Source organism: Myotis daubentonii, chromosome 2, assembly GCF_963259705.1.
Source record: "Myotis daubentonii chromosome 2, mMyoDau2.1, whole genome shotgun sequence".
In the NCBI taxonomy this organism is placed as follows: Eukaryota; Metazoa; Chordata; class Mammalia; order Chiroptera; family Vespertilionidae; genus Myotis; species Myotis daubentonii.
Genome location: NC_081841.1, coordinates 130319815 through 130347222, shown reverse-complemented (window position 1 = coordinate 130347222; position 27408 = coordinate 130319815). Strand labels below are relative to the sequence as shown.

Below are 27408 nucleotides of genomic sequence, written 5' to 3'. Positions count from 1 at the left end.
TTTAATTTCCAGTGAGTTTTCCTCCCATGTTAATATATTTTTATTAGAAAGAAATAAAACCAAAGTACCCAAAAATTTTTTGGTAATTAGTATTTTTGTTTATATATATATCACTCTACTACTACCACCGTAACAGCATTTTGGTACATTTTCTTCCAGTGTTTGACATAAAAGATATACATATCTTTTATGTATACATATCTTTTTTGTATATATATATCAGCTTTCTTAAAAACTTTTTTTCACTTTTTCTTCCTCATTTATCCCCAAAAACATACAAAAGGAAACTTTTCCTTAATAGGCTTCAGACTTTTAATTAGTTTTCTCTTTCCCAAATGGAAGGCCAAATATTACTTTGACTTTAAGGAACTTTTCACCTGACTTTTGGCTTCATGCTGAGAGAATGAGCCCCGGACCCTCTGGAACATTATGTAAAGGGGTTCTGTCTCCCACACTGTACTCAGATACAGCTGTGCCCCCAAAAAGTCTAGGTTCCACTAGTTTGGACAAATTGGAACCCATGGGGACAAATTGGAACCCAGGTTTGTCTGTTACCACCTCAACTTCCTGCGATATGATGACCTGAAGAGAAGCTGGCATCCTTTGGCATAGACCTGAAACGCACCTACCCAGGTTCACTTAGGCAGAGACAGTTTTTCACCAGTCCTATTGGCTTGGTGTTCTGGATGTTTCAGCTGATAATGTTCTCAGGCAGATGGGGCTTGCAATTTTGGGGTGGGGCCACTTTCTGGACTCTGAGGTTGGTGGTTGGAGGGTGGTGACAGTGGCTCAGAATAGTTGGATAGGACTGTTGGCTTGGTTCCCTGTACAGATGAGGCTGTAGGATTTGTTTCATGGTTGTCTAGAGCAGCGGTTCTCAACCTGTGGGTCGCGATCCCTCTGGCGGTTGAACAACCCTTTCACAGGGGTCACCTAAGACCATCCTGCATATCAGATATTTACATTACAATTCATAACAGTAGCAACATTACAGTTATGAAGTAGCAACAAAAATAATTTTATGGTTGGATCACAACATGAGGAACTGTATTTAAAGGGCCAGAAGGCTGAGAACCACTGGTATAGAGTCTCTGCTCAGGCTTAGCAGACATTGGTGCCTGGGTTCTATACTCAGCAGTAGGCAGGGCAGGAAGTAGCTCCCCTGCACTGGTGGTTCAGCAGAACAGTCCCAAGGTCTGCCTGGCTCATTGTTTGGGGACCCGAATCAGGCTAGTCTGTGCACTGAATTTGCTGACCAGATGGGCCACCAGTTTTGCTCTGCAGATGGGAAACCCCATGCTGTGATCTCTGTTCAGTGCCACTGCCACAGCAGCTGCAAGATGGGCTGCGCAGCTTTCTGTGTGCTCCGGTAGGTCTGCAGGTTGGGCAGGCAGAAGATTGTATTCATCAGTGGTGTGGCTACACATTAGTTTCCAAATTAGTTTTTTCCCATGTGGCCCTCAGACAGGCCCTAAGGCTGGCAAGGCTCTTGTTTAAGGACCAAATTAGGCAGAACTATGCACCAAATTCCCAGGCCTGACAGGTGAGTAGGGCTGCTGGCTGGGTTCTCCACTTGAGTTCCACTATTGCAAATGGGCTCCCGGAAGCTCTGGTTAGGTTTCCAAGTCAGATTGGGCTGGAGGATGTATTGAGCTTTTGGGTGTAACAATAAATTACCTTCCCTGCATGGTTAGAGCTGCAGAACAGGCCCCAGGGCTGGCAAAGTTCTTTATTTCACAATCAAGTCAGACAAACATGCACACTAAGCTCCCTGGACAGACGGGGCAACCTTCTTGGCTCCGCAGACATAGAGCCACTGATCAGGTTCTCCATTCAAATGCTGCTGTAATCAGCGCTTCAGGGTGGGCTACCAAGATGCCCAGGAGCTCTGGTTTGATTTCCTGCTTAGCAGGGTTGGAGACTGTAAACAGTGGCTAGAGCTATGGATGAGCTTCCCAGCCGTGGGGGCAGGGGAGAGGGTCTTGCACACATAGGAGGCCCCAAAGCTGACAAGAACTCTTACTGGGGGAGCTAATCAGGTAGGCCTGTGCACCACACTCTGTCCAGACAGTCACTAGCTCATCTCCGCAGACAAGCAGAGTGGCAGTAGATCTGACAGTGGAGATGGCTACTAAGTGACTAATGTGGATATACTGGACAAAGGGATGACTCATGTCCGGGAGGGAGGGGGGTGGACGGCACGAGAATTCATCATGCTACTCCGAATGGAGCACAATTTAAAACTTATGAATTGTTTATTGAATTATTTATTTTTGGAATTTTCCATTTAATATTTTTTGGACCACAGTTGAGCACAGGTAACTGAAACCATGAAAAGCGAAATCGTGAATAACTGCACTACTGTGCTAGTAGTTGTTAGATGTTCTCCTTGTGAGGGAAGCGAAATCAGGGAAGACCTGTGTCATCACCTTGGTGACATCATTCCAAGAGATAGGATCTAGAATAGTAAATCCTAGCACATAGTAAGGTTATTAAGTGTTGTTTGCTGTTGCCCTTGTAATTATTATCATTATCATCACTGTCACCATCATCACTACAGCTACTATACCACTTGCCCCACGCCACAAAGCTAATAAGTGAACCAGTAAGGGTTCAAATGCACAGTGGTGGCTCTACTATTAGCTAAACTTGGTGGCTGCTAAGGGTGTCCCAACTTCAGGGGCCTCTCTCCAGACCACAACAAAGCACCTTCGTGCCCGAAACCAGAATTCAGGATGCTTGATTGGTACATGTAAGCATGTGCCCATCTCAGCCACATACATAGGATTTACTTAAATTATTCATAGGAAATGCAGGTTGAAATATTTAGGAGTAAAGTGTTAGGAAAGCCACAAATTACTTTCAGGTGGTTCAAAAAACTACATATAGATTCTATTACATATAAGTACTATTATACATATATGTATTCATATAAATAAGTGAAATTATTTTAAATGGTATAAATGTATAAAATATATCTATACATATGTAGATAAAGGAAGACAAAATAATTGTGTCTAAACTGATCCTTGTACTATTCTTTCAACTTTTTTATATTTAAAAATTTCATAATGAAACATTGGAGAAAGGTGTACATATTTTCAGCCATTTTTAGTTTTAGTTACCTTTCATCAGTAGAGTCCATTGCATAGATATTGTCAGATTTTTATTTAGAATACTAGAGGCCCAGTGCACGAATTCGTGCACCAGTGGGGTCCCTCTGCCTGGCCTGCGGGATCGGACCAAAACTGGATCTCCAACATCCCCCGAGGGGTCCCGGATCGTGAGAGGGCACAGGCCAGGCCAAGGGACCCCACCGGTGCATGATCAGAGCCTGGGGAGGGACTGTGGGAGGGCTCCAGAGTGTGTCTGGCCATCTCACTCAGTCCTGATCAGCCGGACCCCGGCAGCAAGCTAACCTACCAGTTGACTATCTGCCCCCTGGTGATCAGTGAATATCATAGCGACTGGTTGACTGTCTTCCCCCTGGTGGTCAGTGCACGTCATAGTGAGCGGTTAAGTGGCCTTAGCATATCATTAGCATATTACGCTTTGATTGGTTGAACGGCCAACCGGCTGACCGGATACTTAGCATATTAAGCTTTTAGCTATCATATACTAGGTAAAATATAAAACAAAAACAATGCTCTCTACTCCTAAATTGGGTACCCATAGCTGCATTTTAATATGCATTAGTGATCAGGAGTCCTCCCATCTGACCCCAAAGCCCGTTGAGTTGGGGGGCTCAGTAATGCTCCAAGGAAGCATGTGCAGTTTTTTGTTTATGCCAGAATTTGGCAACTAAACTTTAGACCAGTGGTTCTCAACCTTCCTAATGCCGCGACCCTTTAATACAGTTCCTCATGTTGTGGTGACTCCCAATTTCATTGTTACAAATTGAACATAATTAAAGCATAGTTATTAATCACAAAAACAATATGTAATTATACATGTGTTTTCCGATGGTCTTAGGCAACCCCTGTGAAAGGGTCGTCTGACCCCCAAAGGGGTCACAACCCACAGGGTGAGAACCACTGCTTTAGGAGGTGTTAAGGCCTTTATGGGCCATGTGGATTAAAGATTTGCAATGCTGTAAGTTTAACGCCATAGTAAAATGTCTGCAAGTAGGAATGAAAGTAGTGTGGGCAGAAACTTGAGTATTATCATGCTAAAAGACGAGGCCACCTACTTGGGAGGAGTGTGGCCTGCCCCCGTGTTACCCATTCCTTGGCCTCTGCTCACACAGGCGCTCCGGCTTCCATCATGTGCTGCTGCCCTCATGCTGGCGCTTGAAATAAGAAAAGTCCTGCAACAGCATCTGCTACCATAATTAGTCCTTCCAGCAGTTGTTGAAATCAACATGCACCTATAATCTTTAGGTAATGGGAATTTATATCATGCCTACATTTAACCAGTTGTTCATTCAGGCAATTTATAGAATGCTCATAATACAGCCAGCAGCAAGCAACACAGACAGAAATCCCTGCCCTTGTGAAATGTATATTCTAGCAGGAAAGTCATATAATAAATAATAGATGTAAAAATATTATATAGTATATTAGGCAGTTGTATGAGGAGGATGAAAAATTGGTCCAACCTGCTTTTTAAAACTTGGAATATGAGGCTAAATCTGATTCTCAAAATATTTTTTATTAAATCTTCAAAACCTAAGGATTTTTAGTTACTGTGCTAAGACACAGGCCAAAAACATCTAGAAACATGTAGATAAACCTCGTATGGAAGAAATTACCCTATTAGTTTTTAAGTGCATTCCTCTGCTTTTGCATAATATATATTTTACAAAATATGTATAGGGTTGTTTTTTCTGAACCATCTGCATGAGGATCACTTATACAGCAGCCCCTCCTTGTCTGTGGAATAATGTTCCAAGACCCCCAGTGGACCCTTGAAACCATAAATAGTACTGAGCCCTTTAATATGTCTTTTTCTATACATACATAACCTATGATCATATTTAATTTATAAATTAGGCACAATAAGATGAACAACAATCCTATCTAATAAAAGACAAAAAGGGTAATTAACCGTACCTCCGCTACGCTTCCCATTGGCTAATCAGGGCAATATGCAAATTAACCGCCAACAAAGATGGCGGTTAATTTGCATACACAGGCTCCAAGCAGTGGAGCGAAGCCAAACAGCCCTGAAGCCGCCGAGCAGCGAGGCCTCATCGCCCCGGGATCAGCGGAGCCAGTAGGCCTCCCAGCCCTGGGATCAGCGGAGCCGCAAGGCCTCCCAGCCCCAGGATCAGCGGAGCCACAAGGCCTCCCAGCACTGGGATCAGCAGAGCCGGGAGACCTCCCAGCACTGGGATCAGTGGAGCCACGAGGCCTCACGGCCCCTGGAGCAGTGTGACAGGGGGCGGCCCGGCAACCCCCAGATCGGCCCCGCTCTGTGGGTGACAGGGGGTGGCACCCCAACCCCCTGATCTGCCCTGCTCTGTGGGTGACAGGGGGCGGTGCCCCAACCCCCTGATCGGCCCTGCCCTGAGCGTGTCAGGGCAGCGCCCCAACTCCCGAATTGGCCCTACTCTGTGCGTGACAGGAGGGAGCTCCCCAACCCCCTGATCGGCTCTGCTCTGTGCGTGACAGGGGGCGGCACCCCAACTCCCCATTTGGCCCTGCCCTGAGCCCGACCAGGGGCTGCGGGGCAGGCACCTAGGGATTGGGCCAAAACAAACACGTCCACTAAGATGCTTTGCCACCTGGAAGCAGGCCTAAGCCAGCAGGTCGTTATCCCCCGAGGGGTCCCAGACTGTGAGAGGGCACAAGTGGGACTGAGAGACACCCCCCACCCTGCCAGTGCACAAATTTTTGTGCACCGGGCCTCTAGTAACTAATAATACAATAGGACAATTATGTATAACAATATACTGTGGTGGGAACCCATCACGTGTCATGAACACACCCAACTGGGGCCTCGGGAGGCAGAGACCTGGAGGCCTTGGACACACCAGTGGCCACAAAAGGATGCCATGTTGTAGGGCCCTGGAAGCCAGTACATGGGATTGCTGTCCAGGGTTCCTTTAGGTCTAATGATTTTGATAGTCATGAGCAGTTCAGCACCTCTCGTTCCTGAATCTACCTCTCCCCAGTTGCCCTGCTGCTTTGTGGTCACTCCTTTAACACCAGATTACGTGGGACTTTTCAAGTAGCTGGGCCTTCCAGGCTCGGCTGGCTCCTCGCTTCCATGAACCTGAGAAACACCTGGTTATCAGAGCACTGCAGAGGCAACAAAGCCTTGGAAGATGCAGAATCCAGTGAGTTAACATGTAAATATCTTAAGCTAAGCAAAAACATGCCGAGCTAATGAAGCAGTGATGGAAGTTAGCCACCGTCTGAGAGGTTTCAGCAGTCTGTGAGTGGAGAGGAATAAAGTAATGATTTGACTTAATCCAGGGAGCTGGACCATGTGAACAATTCCTTTAAGTCTGGGAATCCTTGTTATAGCAACTACAAAAGAGGGCCCTACTTGTCCCTCCTGGTTGGGATACCTCCTGACCAAAATAGCTGTCCATATGTAACCTCAGTCAGCTACAAAACAACCCCAAATTGTTTGAAATGACATAAGTATCTCCTTAGTGGATGTGTTTGTTTTAATCCCAGAAAAATAATTAGAATTATGTATAGAAATAATAAAGTAACATCTATAATATGTATTGAACAGTTTGTGTTAAGTTTAGAAATAATTCGTTCATGTTTGATATTTTAAGAATTTGTTGTGTCTTAGAGACATTGGTCAACCTGAGCTTCCAATTTAAAATGTAGTTTAGAATTTATTTGCAGTTTTAAGTTGAGGAATATAAGGGTAAGTTTTAGTAGATTTGTAACATCGAAACATTTAAGAGGATTGAATATTTGCCATGTTTATATTTTAACTAATTAGATTTGCAAAAGTTAAGTGCTTAAAGGTTTTGTTTATCAAACTACTGAATGACTTAAAGATAATCAATGATTAAATGTATAAATGCAGTTTAAGATTTTAAAAGGAAATTAGCTAATTAAGCAGAAAGCCCTTTTTAAATGTGTTAATTGCTAGATTAGTTAGTAGAGTAATAAGATTTGAGATGAACTTAAATCAGTAAGTTTAGAAAAAATGGGCTTGAAATTGGTAACTTTATGTAATCGGATATTAATTTTCCAAAAGTAGATTTTGGATATTTTTCTGTGCACAAAAGCAGAGCAGAAACCTACCTTGGTACTCAGAATTTTAACTGAGTAACTGAGGGAAGGTTAATTTAATTCCAGCCACAACTCATCCATGTATAAGCCAGGCCTGGTCCTCAACACAGTGAAGGATCCAAAGACCCAGCTATTGAACTGGGTGAGCTCAGGACCAGTGCGACAGTTCTGAGGGCTCACTCTCATCCATGGCGTTGCAAGATAGGTCCTCTTTACTCAGGGCTCTCCCAGATCCCATGGAAATGGGGGTCTGTCCCGTCCCCTCAGTGGTGTTCTGCACCTCCAGGGTGAGTCCCACCGAAGACAGTGACCCCAGAACCATATTCCTCCTCCTCCCCTGATGCTGCAGCCAGTTAAAGTGGTTAGTAATTCTTCAGGCAAATGGCCACCTGACTATTTGTCAGGTTGTTTCCACATCTGAAAATGCAAAACTGTAATGACTCATTCTTTACAACACTTATATTGCATCCATCCAGTGAAAATGCTTATTTAATTGACATATTTATTGTGCATCTATCAAGTTGTCCTATCTTTAGGTCCTTCTGTTTCTGCATCTGTCTTTTGAATAGTAAGCACTTCAAAGACAGGATTTTTTTTTTAATTTAATATTTTTACTTTCTTTCAACCACCCAAGAAAGCCCACACAGGATTCTGGCCAGGGGAGCACCTAAGGACATAATGAGTTCTTGACGTATTCCTGGCATGCTTCTTACTAACCCAAACTTTGAGGTGCTGTCCTAAATTCCATTTGCTAAGTAGAGGCATTGTTATGACAAAACTAATCTCAACAGCCAGCATTTTTCCCCAGCGAGGAAGATTTATGGAGAAGATTAGATCCATCTTTGCTGTTTAGAATCTACAATGACAGTGACGTCCATGTCTTCTAAGGAGGGCTGGATGGAGAGTTTGTTCACTCTGGGTCTTTGTTCTGTGGGCCAGTTAGTTGATCTCTTCTGAGGTAGGCAGCCTTGTTTCTGGCATAAGCACTACAAATATATTCAATAGTTCTCTGTTTAAATGTGTTAGCAGATAATACTGTAAGAGGAAACTTATGTAAGCCATAGCAATGGTTAGAACTGATGAGAATTCAAATAAAAAGCAAGTTTGTTATTAAAACAGATTTTCAGATAAGAACAAAGTAAAAAATTATTGAGAGAGGAATGTGGAAATAGAAACTCATTCTTCAAAATTTCCATTATCCAGACAAAGGTCAGTTGAGAGGGAACTTCAGTGTATTTTGGCCAACATAATTGTATAAAACGGGGGGTGGTGGGGGGGAGTGAATGCTAATCTAATTAACACAGTAGGGAGTCAGAGAAAGAGAAAAGAATATTCCTATGTGCTAGCGCTGCCTCTCCCACTACTTTTCTCAGTGCAGATTTTACAATGCACAACTTTCTGAGTCTCAGTTTTCACAGTTTTTTTCAGAATCACAGATACTTGGAGCTAGACTTGCAAGAATTTTTGCATCACAGAGAGTAAGAAAGGGGGTTTTTAAGGTTTTGAAGAGTATATAGTCATGAAAAGATACACTGTCTGGTCATTCAGAATGTCACTTTTAGTAGCCATAAAAATAGGTACACGCCCCAGGCACAAGAGACATAAAGCCTAGGCATATGAGGAAGTCAGGAAGTTGGCCTAAAGCAGCTGTTCGTGTTCTGCCTACCCATTAAAATCACCCGGGAAGCTTTTCAGCTGATGCCTGGGACCCACCTGGAAATTGTTTCAATTGCCGTGGAGTGGGCTCTCTTTTAAAGCTTCCAGGTGATTCTTATGTGCAGCCAGGATTGCAAATTACTGCCTACATAATACAGTAAGTTCTGCTCTCATTTCTGCTTCTCTTGGCATGATTTCATGACAGCATCCGTCTTGACTCTGCCAGCATCTGTCCTGGCAAATACATGTATTCACTGATCCTGAAGAGGGTGTGGGGGGCTGCAGTTGAGGACAGCCAGGAGAGGACCATGCTGACTGGCAGTAATGTAACCTTTGCCAAGTCCACTGGAAGGTTTTGAAGATGTTTAGTAGACCCATTGGCATTGCCTCATATTAAGTATGGCTCCTTTCCTGATATGGGAAGCTAGCTCAGCCTGGCAATAATAGCACTGCCTTTGAGTTTTGATAATCCATTTTTTTTACTTTATAATATCATGTCATCTACAAGTAGTGATGGTTTTATTTCTTTGTGTTGCTGAACTGCCCTGGCTAGGATTTCTAATACTGTGCTGAATAAACATGGGTAAAGTGGGCATCCCTGTCTTGTTCCTGATCTTAGAGGAAAAGATATCATTTCACTATTGAGGATGATGTTAGCTGTGGGCTTGTCATTTATGTCCTTTATTATGTTGCGGTACATCCCCTGTATACCCTTCTTGTTGATTTGCAAATGTTGAATCATCCATACATCCTGGGAATACATTTCACTTGATCAGGGCATATGGTCCTTTTAGTGTATTGTTGAATTCAGTTTTCTAGCAGTTGAGAAATTTTTCATCTATGTTTATCATAGATAATTGATCTGTAACTTTCTTTTTATCCAGTGCCTTTGTCTTTGGCCTCATAAAATGAATTAGGAAGGCTTCCCTCCTCTTCTACTCTTAGTAGAGTTTAAGAAGGATTGGTATTAATTCTTCCTTAAGTGCTTGGTAGAAGTCACCAGTGAAAACATCTGATCCTAGACTTTTGTTTATTAGGAGGTTTTTGATTACTGTTTCAATCTCCTTACTACTAATTGGTCTATTCAGATTTTCTATTTCTTCATGATTCTGTTGGTATATTATATTGTTTTGGGTTGTTGATTTTTCAGAATTTATCCATTTTTCTAGGTTGTTCAATTTGTTGGCCTATGATTGTTTTATAGTTGTCTCTTATGATCTTTTGTATTTCTGTGATATCCATGTTAATGTTTCCTCTTTGAGTTCTCTCTTTTCTTGGTGAGTTTAGCTAAAGGTTTGTCAATTGTGTTTATCTTTAAAAAATCAGTTTTTAGTTTTATTGATCTTTTCTATAGTCTTTTCTAATTTATTTGTGCTTTGATTCTTGTTATTTCCTTTTTTCTGCTAATTTTGGTATTAATCTTATTTTTCAAGGTTCTTGAGATGTAAACTGAGGTTATTTACTGAGATCTTTCTTGTTTTGTAATGGTAGGCATTTATTTCTATGAACTTTCCTCTTAAAACTGCTTTTGCTGCATCTCATAAGTTTTGGTATGTTTTACTTACATTTGCATTTGTCTCAAGGTATTTTTTAAATTTTGTCTTTGACCCATTGGTTTTTCAGTAGCATATTATATACTCTCCACTTGTTTGAAATTTTTCTCTTATATTTACTATTTAGTTTTATACCATTATTGTAAAAAAAAAAAAAAAAGATGCTTGATATGATTTCAATCTTCTTATTTTGTCTTGTTTTGTGGCCTTCCATATGATCCATATTGGAGAATGCTTCATGTGCACTTGAGATAGGATTTTCTATATATAACACCATATTTTTGGCAAACTCTAGATAATTTTACTTCTTCCTTACTCCTATGGATGTGTTTAATTTTTTTTTCTTGCCTAATTTTCTTGGCTGGTACTTCCAGGCACTACACTAAATAGAAATTATGAGAGGAACAGGAATTCTGTCTTGTTTCTGATTTTAGAGGAAAGAATTTTAACTTTTCACCGTTCATTGTCATGTTAGCTGTGGGCTTGCCATATATGGCCTTTATTATGCTGCAGTACCTTACTTGATACCCAATTTTTTGAGTGATTTACCCTGAAAAATGTATTTTGTCAAATGCTTTTTCTAAATATATTGAGATGATCATGTGATTTTTTTTCTTTCATTCTGTTAATGGGGATGTATTTCATTTATTGATTTGTGTATGCTGATCCATTCTTGAATCGCAGGGATAAATCTTACCTGATCATGATGAAGCTTCCTTTTAATGCGCTGTTGAATTTGGTTTGCCATATTTTTTGAGAATTTTGGCATCTATATTCATCAGTGATATTGGTCTATAATTTCCCTTTCTGGTGGTGTCTTTATTTATTTTTAAATATATTTTATTGATTTTTTTTACAGAGAGGAAGGGAGAGGGATAGAGAGTTAGAAACATCGATGAGAGAGAAACACCGATCAGCTGCCTCCTGCACACTTCCCACTGGGGATGTGCCCTTGACTGGAATTGAACCTGGGACCCTTGAATCTGCAGGCCGACGCTCTATCCATTGAGCCAAACCGGTTAGGGCTGGTAGTTTCTTTAAATGGTTTCGGTATCAGGGCAGTACTGGCCTCATAAAACGTGCTTAGGAGTATTCCCTCTTCAGTTTTTGGGAAGGGTTTGAAAAGGATTGGAGTTAATTCTTCTTTAAATGTTTAGTAGAATTTAACAATAAAACATTGGGATTTGTGGGGGTGAAGGGGGGTTGCTGAATGATTTAAATATCCTTACTCATTATTGGTCTAATTTTTTTATTTCTTCATGATTTGGTCTTGATAGGTTATGTTTCTAAACATTTTCCATTTCTTCTATGTTTTCCACTTTATTGGCATATAATTGTTCATATTGCTTTGTATTTCTGTGCTATCAGTTGTAATCTTTCATTTCTGATTTTATTTATTTGAGTTTATTTGCGTTTTCGCTCAGTTTATCTTTTCAAAGAACCAGCTCTTAGTTTTATTGATATTTTTTGTTTGTTTTCTGGTCACTACTTCATTTATTTCTGCTCTGATCTTTGTTGTTGTCTTTCTTCTGCTAAATTTGGGCTTAGGTTTTTTTCTTTTTCTGGTTCATTAAGGTATAAATTGAGGTTGTTTATTTGAGATGTTTATCATTATAAACTGTTCTCTTAGAACTGCTTTTACTATATCCCATAGATTTTTATAGATTGTGCTTCCATTTTCATTCTTATAAGATATTTTTGATGTCCCTTTTGATTTCTACTTTGACCCATTAATTTTTCATGAGTATATTATTTAATCTTCAAATATTTGTGAATTTTACAGCTTTTCTCCTATTAATTTAAAAAGATACTTGTTATGATTTCAGTCTTCTTAAGTTTGCTAAGACATGTTTTGTGACCTATCATGTGATGTGATCTATCCTGGAGAATGTTTTGTCTGCATTTGAGAATGTGTATTCTGCTGCTATTAGATGGAATGTCCAGCATAAGTCTGTTAAGTTTACTTGGTCTAAAGTGTCATTGAAACCTTTTTCCTTATTGATTTTCTTTCTGGATGATCTATACATTGTTGAAAGTAGCATATTGAAGTCCCCTACTATTATTTCATTACTGCCTATTTTCTTCAGATCTGTTAATAATTGTTTAATATTTTAGGTTCTCCAATGTTGGGTACCTATATGTTTACAACTATATTCTCCTAATGAATTGACCCCTTTATTATTATATAACTAGAGGCCCAGTGCACAAAATTCACACACAGGTCCCTACGCCTGGCCGGTGATAAGGGCTGATTGGGGCCTTCCGGCTACCGGCCAGGGCTTTCCTTCCTGCCAGCTGCCAGCCAGGGTCTTTCTTCCTGTCGGCTGCTGCCTGCCGGCTGGGGCCTGATGGATGGGAGGAGGGACCACAGGAGGTTGGCTGGTCGCGGGGAGGGACCAGGGGAGGTTGGCCGGCTGCAGGAGGCTGGCTGTGGGAGTGCACTGACCACCAGGGGGCAGCTCTTGCATTGAGTGTCTGCCCCTGGTGGTCACTGCACATCATAGCGACTGGTCGTTCTGGTCACTTAGGCTTTTATATATATAGACTAGGGGCCCAGTGCACGAAATTTGTGCACGGGGGGGGTTGTCCCTCAGCCCAGGCTGCCCCCTCTCACATACTGGGAGCCCTCAGCGGATGTCCTAGTGACGGCCTAGGCCCGCTCCCTGCTCCCCTTGGGGAGCGGGCCTAAGCCGCAGTCTGGCCTCCCTTTGTGGGAGGTGACCGGGCTGATCAGGGGAAGGCACCAGCCCCATCCCTCTGCTGCTGAAGCCACTGCCAGTCACCGCAGCCACCAAGGTGTTTTCATCAACATGGACTCCAGTCCCTTCACCATGAAAAAATGACAACTTTCTTTAGGCATGTTCAAGATGTGTCTTTCATAGGATATGACATTTCTTTATTACCTTTTTTTTTATCCTCACCTGAGGATATGTTTCCATTGATTTTTAGAGAGTGTGGAAGAGAAAGGGAAAGACAGAGAGAAACATTAAAGTGAGAGGAACACTTGGATTGGTTGCCTCCTGCATGAGCCATGACCTGGGCCCCGGCCAGGGAGGAGCCTGCAGCCTAGGTACATGCCTTTGGTCAGAACTGAACCCGGACCCTGCAGTCCGCAGGACATGGCATTATCCACTGAGCCAAACCGGCGAGGGCAGGATATGACATTTCTTAGCCCTCCAGCAGCGGACCTTCATTTTTTTCTCCAGCAGTGTGGTGGAAAAACCCTAGGTCACCTTCTTGGATTCTTTTTACCCCAGTTACTAAGAATATTACCAGTGGCATACAGGGAGCTTAGCCAATGAGCAGTCAGAAAAGGTATTTCCTCTGTAGTTCACTCTGATTGCGGGCTCCACTCCTGCCCAGGCCTAAGACCTCTGGCCAAGGCATTAGGCCTGGTCAGTGGACCCCCAGCTCCTTCCGATTGCCAGCTCTGCCCCTGCTCCCTCCAATCACCGGCTCCGCCCCTGCCCAGGCCTAATGCCTCTGGCCGGGGCGTTGGGCCTGGGCAGGGGCCCCCTTGGCTCTGATCGCAGGCTCAGGCCCTGCCCAGGAGCCCCCTGGCTCAGGCCCTTCCTAGGCTGCTCAGGGCCCACACATGGCCTACCTCGGAGTGACCTGGGTGCCCGATGATGTTCCCAGGACCCAGGCCGCTGGGTGCCTATATATGCAAATTAACCGCCATCTTTGTTGGGTTAATTTGCATAGTCTCCTGATTGGCTGGTGAGTGCAGCGGAGGGACGGTCAATTTACATGTTTGTCTATTATTAGGTAAGATGGTTGCTGAATGTTGTCAAATGTATTTTTGCATTTATTGATATGATCATATAATTTTTATCCTTTCTTTTCAATTAGATTAAATTTTATATACAACTAGTAATTGTACATTTTCAAGCAAGAATAAAGTGTTCAATATGACTAAACAGCTTATGATACATGCAGGTGAAATGAGATGGCAATCTATCAGTCACACCAAGAAAGACTGTGCCAATGAGCGGTCAGAAAGGTGTTTCCTCTGTATTTCACACCAATTGCCGGCTTGGCCCCCGCCCCCGGCCCAGGCCTGACGCCTCTGGCCCAGGCTTCAGGCCTGGGCAGGGGACCCCCATCACCCCCGATCACCAGCTCTGCCCTCGCCCAGGCCTGGCGCCTCGGCCAGAGGCGTGACCCCCATCACCCTCCCATCACCGGATTGGCCCCTTGCCCAGGCCTGAGGCCTCGGCCAGAGGCATCAACCCCCATCACCCTTCGATCACCAGATCGGCCCCTCACCTAGGCCTAATGCCTCTGCCAGAGATGTCAGGCCTGGGCAGGGGACCCCCATTTTCCCCCAATCACTGGCTCCGCACCCCCGCCCAGGCCTGATGCTTCTGGCCCAGGTGTCAGGCCTGGGCAGGGGACCCCCACCTCCCCCTATCACCGGCTTCTGGGCAGCTTCTGGGGCTTCTGGGGCCGGCCTGTGGCCCAGGATGGTGGCTCATGCTGGTGGCTGCGCTGTCCAGCCCTGCCTAAAGTATGCAAATTAGCTGCCATCTTTGTTGGTGGTTAATTTGCATATCATGTGATTAGCCCATGGGAGGCGTAGCGAAGGTATAGTCAGTTACCATGTTTGTCTTTTATTAGATAGGATAATCCTCTTTGTCTTGAATTAGAGTTTTTTACTTAACAACTTTTTTGTTTTGTTTTTTTTGTTGTTTTTTCTATATTTTATTGATTTTTTACAGAGAGGAAGGGAGAGGGATAGAGAGTTAGAAACATCGATCAGCTGCCTCCTGCACATCTCCTACTGGGGATGTGCCCACAACCCAGGTACATGCCCTTGACAGGAATCGAACCTGGGACCTTTCAGTCTGCAGGCCGATGCTCCATCCACTGAGCCAAACCAGTTTCGGCCATCTTTTTTGTCTGATGTAATTATAACTACCCATGCTCTCTTTGCTTTCCATTTACTGTAAATATCTTTTACCATCCATTCACATTCAGCCTGTGAGTGTTCCTAATGATTAAGTTAACCTCTTATAGGCAACATGTAGATGTGTCATGTTTTATCCATTCAGCCAGTCTGTGTCTTTTAATTGGATAAATTAGCACATTTACATTTAAAGTAATTTTTAATAGCTGAGGACTTACTATCACCATTTTGTTAACTGCTTTCTGATTATTTTGAAATCTTTAGTTTCTTCTTTTTTTGCTATTTTTCTTTGTAGCTAATGATTTTTTTTACAGTTGTTTGCTTTGATTTTTTTTTCTCTTTATCATTTTTGAATCTCTTATGGGTTTTTGCTCTGTGCTTACCAACAGGCTTTTTATAATACATCTTATAGTTATAACAAAATGCATAAGAAAGTTCTACCTATTTATTTGCCTGGCCCTACAATTTATGTAGATATCCAAAATTACATCTTTTTATATTATGTTCATTAACTTAATATTATAGCTAGTTATTTCACCACATTCTTCTTTCTTGACCAATGTGCTGGATTTCAGTGATTTACACACCACATTGGAGTATTAAAGTATTTTAAATTTGACAATATATTTACCTTTACCAGTGTATTTTATATTTCAATAGATTTTCATGTTACTAATTAGCAACTTTTTTGTTTCAGCATAAATAATTCCCTTTAGCATTTCTTACAGGGCAGGTCTAGTGATGATAAATTTCCTCAGCTTTTGTTTGAATAAATATCTCTCCTTTATTTCTGAATGACACTTTTGCTGGGTAAAATATTTTTGGTTGAGTCTTTTTTTTCTTTGAGCATTTTGACTATATCACCCCACTCTCCTGCCTGCCTGCAAGGTTTCTGCTGAGCAATCTGCTGAAAGCCTTACCAGGATTCCCTTGTATGTGATGATTCTTTCTGTCTTGCTGCTCTCAAGATTCTCTTTTTGTTTTCAACTATTGAGATATTGATTATAATGTGTCTTCGTGAAGATCTCTTTGGGTTGAAGTTCTTTGGGGATTTATGAGCTTCCTATACTTGGAAGGCCATATCTCTCCCCAGACTTGGGAACTTTTCAGCCATTAGTTCTTTAAATTAGATATCTGGTTCTTTCTCTTTCTTTTCTCCTTCTGAGACTCCCTAAGAAAAGATATTGAGGTTTCTAAAACATGTTCCATTGTTCAGATAGGCTTTCCTCATTCTTTTTCATTCTAATTTCAAAACTGGTATTCTTGCTTAAGTTGTTGCTAATTATTTGTCAGCTATTTCTAAGATTTATTCATTGAACCATGGCAAGGGATATTTGTCTTTTGGAATTCTTAAATTAGTGATATTTAATCAACTTCTGATGATCTTTTGTTGATATAAACAACAGTTCAGTCTACCCCTGAGTTTTACAGTCAATGACAGGGTACTTCATAAGTTATACTGAAAATAAATATTCAAGGGGAAATGCAGAACTTATACATGAAAGTATAGGGTGTCCCATAATTCACGCAAGATTTGAATTTTGCGTGAGCATTGACAACAACAACAACAAATAAAAGCCTAATTTTACTTGCCTTATTGAATCAAATTCTAATATCTGTTGCCCTTTGATTTCAATCCCTTCAATTTCATAAACATTACCAAGTACCAATTATGGCCCAGGAGCAGAGACAATGAAGACCAATGAAGACCACGGCTTTACGTATGTGCCAGCAAAGCCGTGGAGGCCATTTACCCAATGTGCTATTCCATACATAACCCTATATTGTATACTTTATGAATCAATAAAAAATTTACAATTTTTAATTATAAACCTATATTTTCTATCAAAATTACTTCTTGCTTGAATTTTGGGATACTCTATATAAATCTCACTGGTAAAGGTAAATATATAGCAAAAATTCAGAGTAACATAATGTCATAAAGGTGATGAGTTAATCACTTATAAAGTTAGTATGGAAGCTAAAAGTCTATGGAAAAATATCCTCAGGTGAGGATTAACAAAAAATAATAAGTTGTTTTTGTAAACCTCATGGTCTCACAAAGCAAACACCTATAGCATATACACAAAGAGAAATAGGAAGGAATCTAAGCATACCACTGTCAGCCAAAGGTCATCTTCATCAATTCAACACCAGTGAGTCCCCAGTTTGGGGTGTGGGGAAGGGGGAGACAGACTTTATTCAATGCAAACAGCTCAATTGAGTAAGAGCACGGCTGTAGAACAGGTCGGGCTTAGAGCAGTTCAATTGTGATACATTTGGCTTTGGAACAGCATGGCTATGAGACAACTCAGTAGTGGTACAGGTCAGTTGTGATACAGCACAGCTGTGGAAGGCATCCTGGGCAAGGTGGCCCTGGTGTTACAGCTCCACTCCGGTCCAGAGAGACAGTTCTAGCTGCAGTGTTACAGCTCAGGGGATGGTGCAGCGGGGGAAATGCAGTCTTCACTGGAAACTGAAGACAGAGGGGAAGCTGGCTTGCATAGAGAAGAGTGCCTGCCCCCAGGCCCTGATTGGTCTACTTCCATGCAAATGAGGACTCCAAATCCTCACAAAAGTGCTCCCCCAAAAGCAATGTCTTCTTTGGTCAGTGAAGATTCCAATGAGGATATAGCTGTGCAGTCCCAATTGGCTGGGGCAGGTTTTTAGTTCAGGGATTGATTCTTTCTAAGGGTCAGCTCAAAGGACAGGAACACAGTGCAGGAAGACAGGCAGCACAGTGCAGGTTTCCCCTGAAGTGCAGAGAACATGAAGTACCCTGCTTAGCAATAACTAATAGACTCTGTTTATAAATTTGAGCCAAATAGCCACCAGGAATTCTTCTTAACAGGCTTCCATGGGAAGAGGGCACAGGGCGTTGTTTCACTCTGAAAAGGTCCACTGGGGAAGAATTTCCTGAAACATCTACCATGATTCATTCTCAGCATCTAGTTAGTGTTCCTGGTCAAGTCAGACAAGCAGACAAAAGAAGCTGGAAACAGCCACAGCCAGGAGTAAGACACAGAAAGAAACTCCATCCTTTGCATGTGCAAGTTGTCTTTCCGCCTCAGGGCAAAACTGGAGAATACCACTAGGGGTGGGCAAACTTTTTGACTCGAGGGCCACAATGGGTTCTTAAACTGGACTGGAGGGCCGGAACAAAAGCATGGATGGAGTGTTTGTGTGAACTAATATAAATTCAAAGTAAGCATCATTACATAAAAGGGTACAGTCTTTTTTTTCAATAGTTTTATTCATTTCAAAGGGGCCGGATCCGGCCAGCGGGCCATAGTTTGCCCATGGCTGAAATGCTTCCCACATCAGCCCACATCAGCCCTGGGCCCAGATTGGGATCTGGGGGTGTGGAGTCTCTTCAGCCATCCTCCAACTCCCTACCCCAGGCTCTTGCCGTTATCACCAGCCATCTCTCTGCCAGCTGGAATCCCTCCTGCCCAGTAGCTACCTCCATGGTGCACATGGGCACCTCTAGGTTGAAAAAACACCAGGTGCCACCTCTCTTCAAAGCAGCAAAATTTAGGGTTTATTTGGACGCCTGATGTGGTCAGAATAAGACAGAGCAGAGGCAGCTTTCTGTTAAACAAGTGCAGTGATAAAAATCTGCAAAACCACCAAGTACTCATCCTCAGCCAGTTGTTCCTGATTTAAAGTCAGATTTCACACCTCTCTGTCCCTTGCAGTGGGAACACTCAGATGTCCCTTAGCAGTTCCTTGCATGGGAAGCTTGGCTTTTTGCTTCTCATGAAGCAATACCCACAGAGGTTCCTTTTTCAGGCAGAGTTAGACTGCACAGCTGCTCACTGAGGGCATGCTCCTCAAATAAAACTCTGAAGTCACAGGCTGACATACTTAAAAAGTCAGAAAACGACATTGGAGCACCCAGGCCCAGGGGGAAAATAAGATAAGACATTTTAACTACTGAACATTGTCCGTCTGGAACTTCCTTCTCTAGGAGCCTCATGTCATGTTTTTCTCTTTTGTTTAGCCCACTTAATCCTTTCTCCTTCAGTCCACTGCCACAACGCTGGCCATCTTACTTTCAAACCTTTCCAGGTTTTAAAGTGCAGGTGCTTCTATTTGCCTGGGATTCAGGGCCCCCGTGACATGACTCCTCTCACTTCTCAGGGCTTTCCTCCTGGTTCATGCCTGCAGCCTCTGCTCAGGCTGCTTCTGTGCCTGACTGCCCTTCATGCTGTCCCTATGCCCTCCAGCTGGCAAACACCTCTTCCACTTCTGCTCTTTTATCCAAGAACGACTTTTCAGTGCAAACTTTTTCTACCTTTGCCCATGCTGCCTCACTCCTCTACAAAATCAACCACTTCCTTCTTTGTGCCCCAGCATGCCGCATATATTGCTACTCACTTTATCATCATGGCTCACCTTACTACACTTCAACATTGTATTGTTCATTGTTGGGGGCTAAGACCATGTCTTATTCAAAATTATCTGTGCCTGGCCCTCTGGACCTTTTTCACATCAAAGAGCACATTGAAAATGATAATGATAATATTTATGTGGTTAAAGAGGCTGCTAGTTTGAAAGATTAATATCTTGGCACACCTTTAATAACCCATTCAAAGCTTAAACACACCAGTTAAGAAGTTCTGCATATAAGACCTGCAGTTAATGTTTGTTGAAAGAATAAGTCAATCAGTCTGTTTATAGGATTAAGAGATATCTGGAATTAGGCAAATAAAGATCTTAGAAATCAATGAAAGGAATGGTCATATAGAAGAGACATAATTAAGACTGAATATGGCCCAGCTGGTGTGGCTCAGTGGTTGAGAGTGTCGACCTATGAACCAGGAGATCATGGTTGGATTTCTGGTCAGGGCACATGCCTGGCTTGGGGGCTTAACCTCCAGTGGAGGGCATGCAGGAAGCAGCCAACCAATGATTCTATCTCAGCATTGATGTTTCTATTTATCCCTCCCACTCCCTTCCTCTCTGAAATCAATAAAAATATATTTTTTTAAAAAAATTAAAGACTGAATATGATCCCAGCAGTAGGGAAGATATTTTATCTGTTCATCCCTTAGAAATCTCTAATTTCCCATCAAGATAAGCTTCCCATTCATTCAAGTTAATTTTAGAGCCAGCTTTTTCACATTGAGCATGCAGAATAATCAATTTGGAGGTGTCAAAAGTTCCCCACTTTAAGCTGATATCATTTTTAGTTAAATTTTCCCATTTCTATAGGTACTTGCAAGTTGAAATTCTGTACAAACTGTACATGTATCCTGTGGGAGTATTAACGGGGGGCTGGGATTCTTGGCATTTCAACCTTAGAGGTACAATTTCCTATTTTATTTTTAGTCTTTCTTTGGATATCTGCAGATTCTGAGAAAATTTTCTAGGGATGTTATGTAGTGGGTCAAAGTGTGCTGCTTATGGGTTGAGCTCCACAAGGCTCTCACCCCTCGAGTTACATTCAACCCTCTTACATGCCTCGGTTTCTCTCCCAGCTGTCCAAAACAATGGGAAGGGCACCGGGCGCTGTCAAACCAAGCCTTACGGGCGCTCCCCTGGATGAGCCTGTTAGTTTAATTACAGTTGAGTTGTAAATTCCCTGTGGGGCTCCTGCATGTCCTGAGGAATGACCTCTGACACCTCCACAAAGGTTCTTAGTAACCTAAGAACACCTGAGATTTGGGCTGGAGGGAGGATGTGCCCCTTTATCTTCAGAGCTGAACTCGTTCGGCTCTCATTTATACAGCGGAGGGTTTTTGCTCAGACTCTCAGAAAGCAATTCTAATTGAAAAGCCCAATCAAAACCTGCCACAGGTTTCAATTCCTATCCTTTAGTGCCACCTCTAGGAATTTCTAAGAGCAGCTCAAATAAAGTCAGACCCTCTACCAAAAGCAAGGGAAGGTCCTGGATCCAAGAGACAACTCACCCAAGTTCACCCAATGCAGCTGGGAGCCGGCGGGGCACAATGGGCCTTTTCTGGATCCAAGCACCAGGTCTGGGTCTGCAGAATGGTCTTGGGTGAGCTTCTTTGGAATCCTGCCAACTATACCAAGTAATAACGTTAGAAACATTCAAACCTGGGAAGAATTTTTGTGCATTTATTTTAGCCAAACTGTCAACAAATGCCAGGAAGCAGAATCTCAACAGATTGAGATAATGCTTCGGAGAAGGGCAGTTTTTGCACCTTGTACAAAATTACAGTCAAAGGAGGAGATGTAAGTAGGTTACATGAAATCCATTGGTGATAGATTAGGGAGGCGGGAGAAAGAAAAATGGGGAAACCTCTGGGATTGGATTAAAAGTAAAATGATAGACACACACTCCTGTTACTTAAGTAGATACAGGATAGTTAACAGTCAACAATTGATTCAATAACAATGAGGGGATTTGTAGTCTCCGCAGAGCAGTGCCTGTGCTTCGAGGGGTCTGGAAAAAGGGAAATTACTTTGACATTCCAAAGAGATGTTATTGTAGATGCAAAAAGACAATAGGTTCAGTTAAGGTAAAGATTGACCTAGAACATGACTACCCACCGTAAACTGCCTTTAGTTTTTTTAAAAAAAGGTTTAATTTCAGACTATCCTTTGTGGTTATTTTAGGTCTCTGAGTTTGTAAGGCTGCCACGCAGGCCTGCCCTGAGCTTGTCAGGTTTAGTTTGTGGCCCCTTTTCATCAGAAGTTTATTACATTGAACGGAATTTCCCAAGTGGCTGTGGGAAAACCAGGTTCCTGCTGAACAGGGAGGCAGGGTGTTTGGTGTCTAGTGAAGGGCTGGTATGTTAGCCTGCTGGGTGCCAGGAAATATCCCTTTTAGTTAGCTGCAGTCAGAACCCTTTTCTTATATCAGGGATTCATAAATCAGATCCTATACTAAATAGAACAAGACCCACTATCCCTAAATCTGCTATTAAATTGAAACTTTGCATTGTAAGGTTGCCCTGTAGGCTTGGGCTTTGAGCCAGACCAGAGGAAGAATCTGAGAGAAGCAGAGCCAGGTGGAATGGAGGTCCCAGATTTGTGCAACAGAAACGTTTTCCTGCTGAGCTGCAGGGAGGGTGGAAGAATAGGAGGACGGGTGAGGCATGAAGGGTGCAACTGCTTGTCTACACCCTACGGGGCATCCAAGGGATTAGTCAGTAGTCACAGCTCCCTTTCCTGTGCCGTCTCTAAAAGGCAAAATATACAGTAAGAGATTCCTAATAGCAGATAAATAAATGCTAATGGCCTGATAGCCCCTTACTCACTGAAGGTTTACTAGTACCACCCTGACATGGCCAGCCCTAGGGTGTGTCCTGTGATCACCCAGGTACTGGAGTCAAATCCCATGTCCATCTGATCTGAGATTGTCTGTGCGTATCCCATCCTGAGCCAAACCACTCAGGGCTATGTGCTTATCCCATCCGGAATGCTTCCATCCTCTCTGGCAGTAACACTCCCAAGCAATGCTGTGGTCAGAGGGGAGGAACCTTGAGGCATCCTTTGGGCATTTAATGGTAATTCTTACCTCCTCTCAGCCAGGCCCTCATTGTGTGGCTAATTGTTGAGTCCCTGGCATGTGGACTTGAAGTATTATCCACTATTGTGACAGCGGCTGTGTCTCCTCCTAGGTCCTGATTGCTACCACCCCAAGCCCTGCTACCTCAGTCTTTGCTTTAGAGTTTGGAGAATGAAATTGGTTGCTACGACTTTGCTAGAAGTTTCCAATGATGAGAAAGTGTGTTTCAGGATGTATTTAACAATAAATCCCCTTCCCAGGTGACTAGTGGGATATGCCCTCTTCCCCCTACAGGCGCAAAGGGTGCACAAGAAGTTTCCTAAGCCCAACAGAGCTCACCACTCCTCGGAGAAGAAACCTCACTCCAGGCCTTCCCCGAGCTGCACCACACTGAGCCGTCCTCCTGGCAGCGGACAGCAACCCCAACTGGACAGTCCACGCCTGGGGCCCAGCCAGACGATCCTGCTAGCTGGGCACCAGCAGGAATTTGCCACAGGAGCCAGCAGCACTCCCGGCCTTCCCTGGTCTTTCCAGAGAAGCAAGTCCTTGTTTTGTTTGCCCACAGAAGACCCCGACCCAGCCTCCTGGGCTGTACCACAGTCTTTTTCAAACACAGGTGCCCCAGGGCACCGGGCATCGGAGTGGAGACATGGCCACCTCCTCTCCATTGATGACTTAGAGGGGTCCCAGGAGACAGATGTGGACACGGGCCTGCGGCTGTCCTCCTCGGACCTGTCCGTGGTCTCTGCGTATTCTGCACCCAGTAGATTCTTTAGCGCCTTGGAAACACCCCTCCCCTCCGAACGCTGTGGCAGCCACTGCTCCAAGCACAAAGGTTCCCGAGAAGGACCACTACCCACTGGGAGTGGGGTGACCACGGAGACCTCCTGGGCTGAAGGGCCTTCCAGCTCCTTGGCAACGGCGGTTGCCGCTCCCCCAGCTTCTGGTGCCGCCACCCTCACAGGGTCATCGTCCAAGCTCCCTGGCGATGCTCCCGACACCGAGCAGACTGGCAGGCACATCACACCATCCCCAGCACTGGCCGGGCCCGGGGACAGTGACACAGAGGAATTCTATATCTGAGCACCCTCTATGCTGTTGTTTTCATTCACACAAGCTCAGCTTCCCCAGGTCTGTCTGGAACCTAGTTATCTATCCCAGCCCCCTGTTCGCCATGCCACCCACTCTAGGGACTAGGTGGAAAAATACTGGCATTTTTATGCCAATAACTTAAGTCATAAAATATATTTTTTGAATTACTCAGTTCCATTTGAGATATGGTTTAGTGCATTTACACACTTTAAATGCTTCATACAATTACTTGAAGTGGAAAAAAAAACCTAGTCAGCCAGAGCTGATTTGGCCATTTTTCATGCTGTGAAGAAAGAACAATTAAAGCCAAAATGTTGACTGTAGGAAAGATACTGAGTGACTTGTGTGAGAAATTAGTGCACAATAACAATGTACAACCCTGGATTTCCCAGATAGATTTATGTTACCAGGGAGCAGTGACCCTAATAATTTCCAAGTAGTGCTTAGAATGAAAAAGTCAGCTTGATAAGACAGCTGTAAACATCAATCAGGCTACAGTCATACCACACTTAAATGTCTTGCAACGTCCAAAAATCTGGATTTACACTAAAGTGGCTAATAAGCTTTATAAGGATTTAGCATGAGTAGCAGACTCTTGGTGCATTTAAAATCTGATTTCAGTTCCAAAATCTAGATTTGTATTCACCTTTCGATAATACTAGCACATTCACTGTAGCAAGTGAGGGCCACAGAAGGCCACTCCCGCACCTGGATTTATTTGGACCACTGAGGATGAATCGTTCATTGGAATTACAGAATAATAGGATGTTGACTGGGTAGGCAGTCTTAGGGTTTTTCAGTTTTAAAACCTGCAGTCTAAGGGCTGTCTATGTATATACCTATATAAATGGCAGGACCCATATTGTATACCACTTTCTCTAGCAAATATGCATTGTCACCTTGTCTTTTCATCTTTAACATTTTAACCATCATTTGGGTTGCACACTAGGAAGCTTTCCACGCAGTGCCCCCTGAACAAACACAGTTGCGGTGCTGGCCTTGCCGGAGTGCCAGGCGCCTTAATTGAAGCTGGAGCTTTCCCCTGACCGTGGCCCTTCCGGACTGTTGTCTGCTTCTGTCACCATGTGAATGGTATTTAATCTCACCTCTCTCCCACTCCAATAAGGGCACATTTACAGTTCCAGCCTCAGCAATGCCAAGTGCAGGCGTGGGGCAATGCCGAGCTGTCGGTGGTTGCCGTTTACCTTTGGGGAAGAAGAGCATGTATTTTCCTTGTTTATTTCTCAGTCTGGTGCTCCTTGCCTACATTAGCACAGCCCGTTTTCAACTCTCTGGAAGCGCCCACCCCAGTCCAGACACAGCCTTGGGATCCTTCTCCACACAGCCTTCCAGGCAGCTGTGGCCAATCATCAGACTTGCACTGAAGCCTCAATGCCTGCCATCCTGTCAATGAAAGCCTTAGATCTTCCCCCAAACATCCTGGATATCCCAGGACTCCGATATACAACATTCTGCTCCAGCTTAAGTAAATAAAAATATGGTCTCATAATTCTAGACCAGGAGTGAGCAAAGTTTTTCTGGAAAGGGCTAGATAATAAATACAGTGAGCTTTGCTAGCCAAATGCTCTCTATTATAACTGCTCAACTCTGCCAGTGTAGCATGAAAGCAGCCATGGACAATATGTCGATGAGTGGGCATGACTGAGTTCCAATAAAACTTTATTTCCAAGCACAGGTGGAGGGTCAGATTTGGCTCAAGAGTTATAGTTTGCCAATCCTTGTGCTAGACTGAGGTTGATTTAAGACCCCAGCCACAGTCAACAGCAAGAATCTAGGTCTGCAGTCTCCTGCTGCTGTGGTGCATGAGGCCAAGAAAGCAGGCTCCTCGGGTCACGCGGATGGCTGCAGGACCACAGGGCGCAGAGTAGTGAGGGGCTTTTTCTGCAGAGATGACTCCTAGAAAGCCACGAGCTGTCCAGCTCCTGCCCAGGAATGTGACTCACAATCAGTAGCTGATGATGAAGAGCGACAGGCTGACCTTAGGGAGGAGGAGAAACTCAGCCTACAAGGAACAGTGGGCCAGCTCAGGAGTAACAAAAATCAATGAGGCCAACTGCCAAGTGCTGTCTCCTCCTGTCTTCATCCTTAATTGGTACCCTTAGTTTAGTGTATTTGCATGCATCCCTAGAATTGCCGAGAGCCCAACTCTGATGCTCTCTGGACCCACCCTTCTTCAGTGACCCACCCTCAGCACAGTCCATTCAACCAGCTGACCCCAAGGGATGTGAGCAGCACCGTTCAAGAGCAGAACATGCAAGGTGCCCCCATAACAGAGAGAAGGAAAGGGAAGCCCCCCACAGACCACATTCAGGCCGCCCTCCCGCTCCCCTCCAGAGCTATGGTCAGAAACGGCAGTCACTGTGTGGAGAAGGAGACACAGAGACTCTACTGGCAGAGCCCTCGCTTCCATTTCTGGTCATACACTAACCTTCCCCCCCCCCTCCCTGGGCGGGGGGAGTTCCTGACACCCACTGGTGGATCCGACTCTTGGATTATTATTGTTGTGATAGATGCTGGCATATTGTAGGTGCTCAATAAATTTGTTCAATTTAATAACATTGAGGTTGTCTTGTAAATTATATCTCTTCTGAATTAAGTTCTGTGATATAGGAAATCTAGATCTGATTCCTAATTTTTTGGTCATTTAATGGGACCCAGTTTCTTCTTGTTGGCCTTGCATTTTCCCCAGCTTGCCCCGGAGGGCAGTGTTAGTAAGTGCCCTTGTCAGGTTCACAGCCCATCCTTATTTGCCTCTTTTCCTAATAAGACTCCCCAAAATTACTGCTCACGGTCCCACTGTGGCCTACCCTAAACACCTAGTACCTGCATTAAAGATCATCCGTCTCTCAGGGCAGTCCCTGACTGGCCTGTTGAGCCCTACAGCACTCATCTTGGGTCACTCCACTTGGGTCACCATGCAGGTGGGTGGGGAGCCACCAAAGAGGCTTTTGGGATGGTGGGAGGGCTGACGTGTGGCTATACTAAATGGACTGTAGTGCTGGATGCTTCTTGAGCTGAGGGACCCAACAGCAGAGGAACAGTCACATGGGAGTCTATTGGACTATCCAGTGCATTCCAGGTGAGAACAAATGTTCACCTTCAGCAGGAAGACATACGAGTTCATAGCTGATGTCTTCGGCTCCAAGGAAATCGTAAGAAATGTAGATATCTTCTTATCCCCCTCCCAGGCTTTCTGTAGATGAATGAATTCTCCAATCCATCAGGTACAAGGTGCCTGAGTAGACTCAGAATTCCTGGAAGAGACTTTTAAAGGCAAATTAACTGGAGAGTTTCCTCTCCCTAACAGAGCAGCATCAATGACCAGTTCTGGCCAGTGATCCCAGGACTGAACTTCAGGAGAGCAGTGGGAATAGCTGAAGAGTCACCTTCCATCTCTCTGCCCAAGGCCACATTGCTCCCTGTGCCTGATTTGGACACAAATGCCTCCTTCTGACTAGTGGGGTTCCACTACCCTTTAATCCTCTGGAAATA

General features: G+C 43.7%; 1 protein-coding gene across 2 annotated transcripts in view; it reads left to right on the top strand.

Moving 5' to 3' along the window:
* Window positions 1-26474, top strand: part of FAM124A (family with sequence similarity 124 member A) — a 75067-nt gene extending 48593 nt beyond the window's left edge. For both annotated transcript variants that reach the window (XM_059684560.1, XM_059684559.1), the window contains one exon: window positions 23098-26474. In XM_059684560.1, the coding sequence (XP_059540543.1) occupies window positions 23098-23886 (789 nt within the window). In that variant the 3' untranslated portion in view covers window positions 23887-26474. The remainder of the gene's footprint in view (window positions 1-23097) is intronic.
* The last annotated feature ends 934 nt before the right edge of the window (window positions 26475-27408 follow it).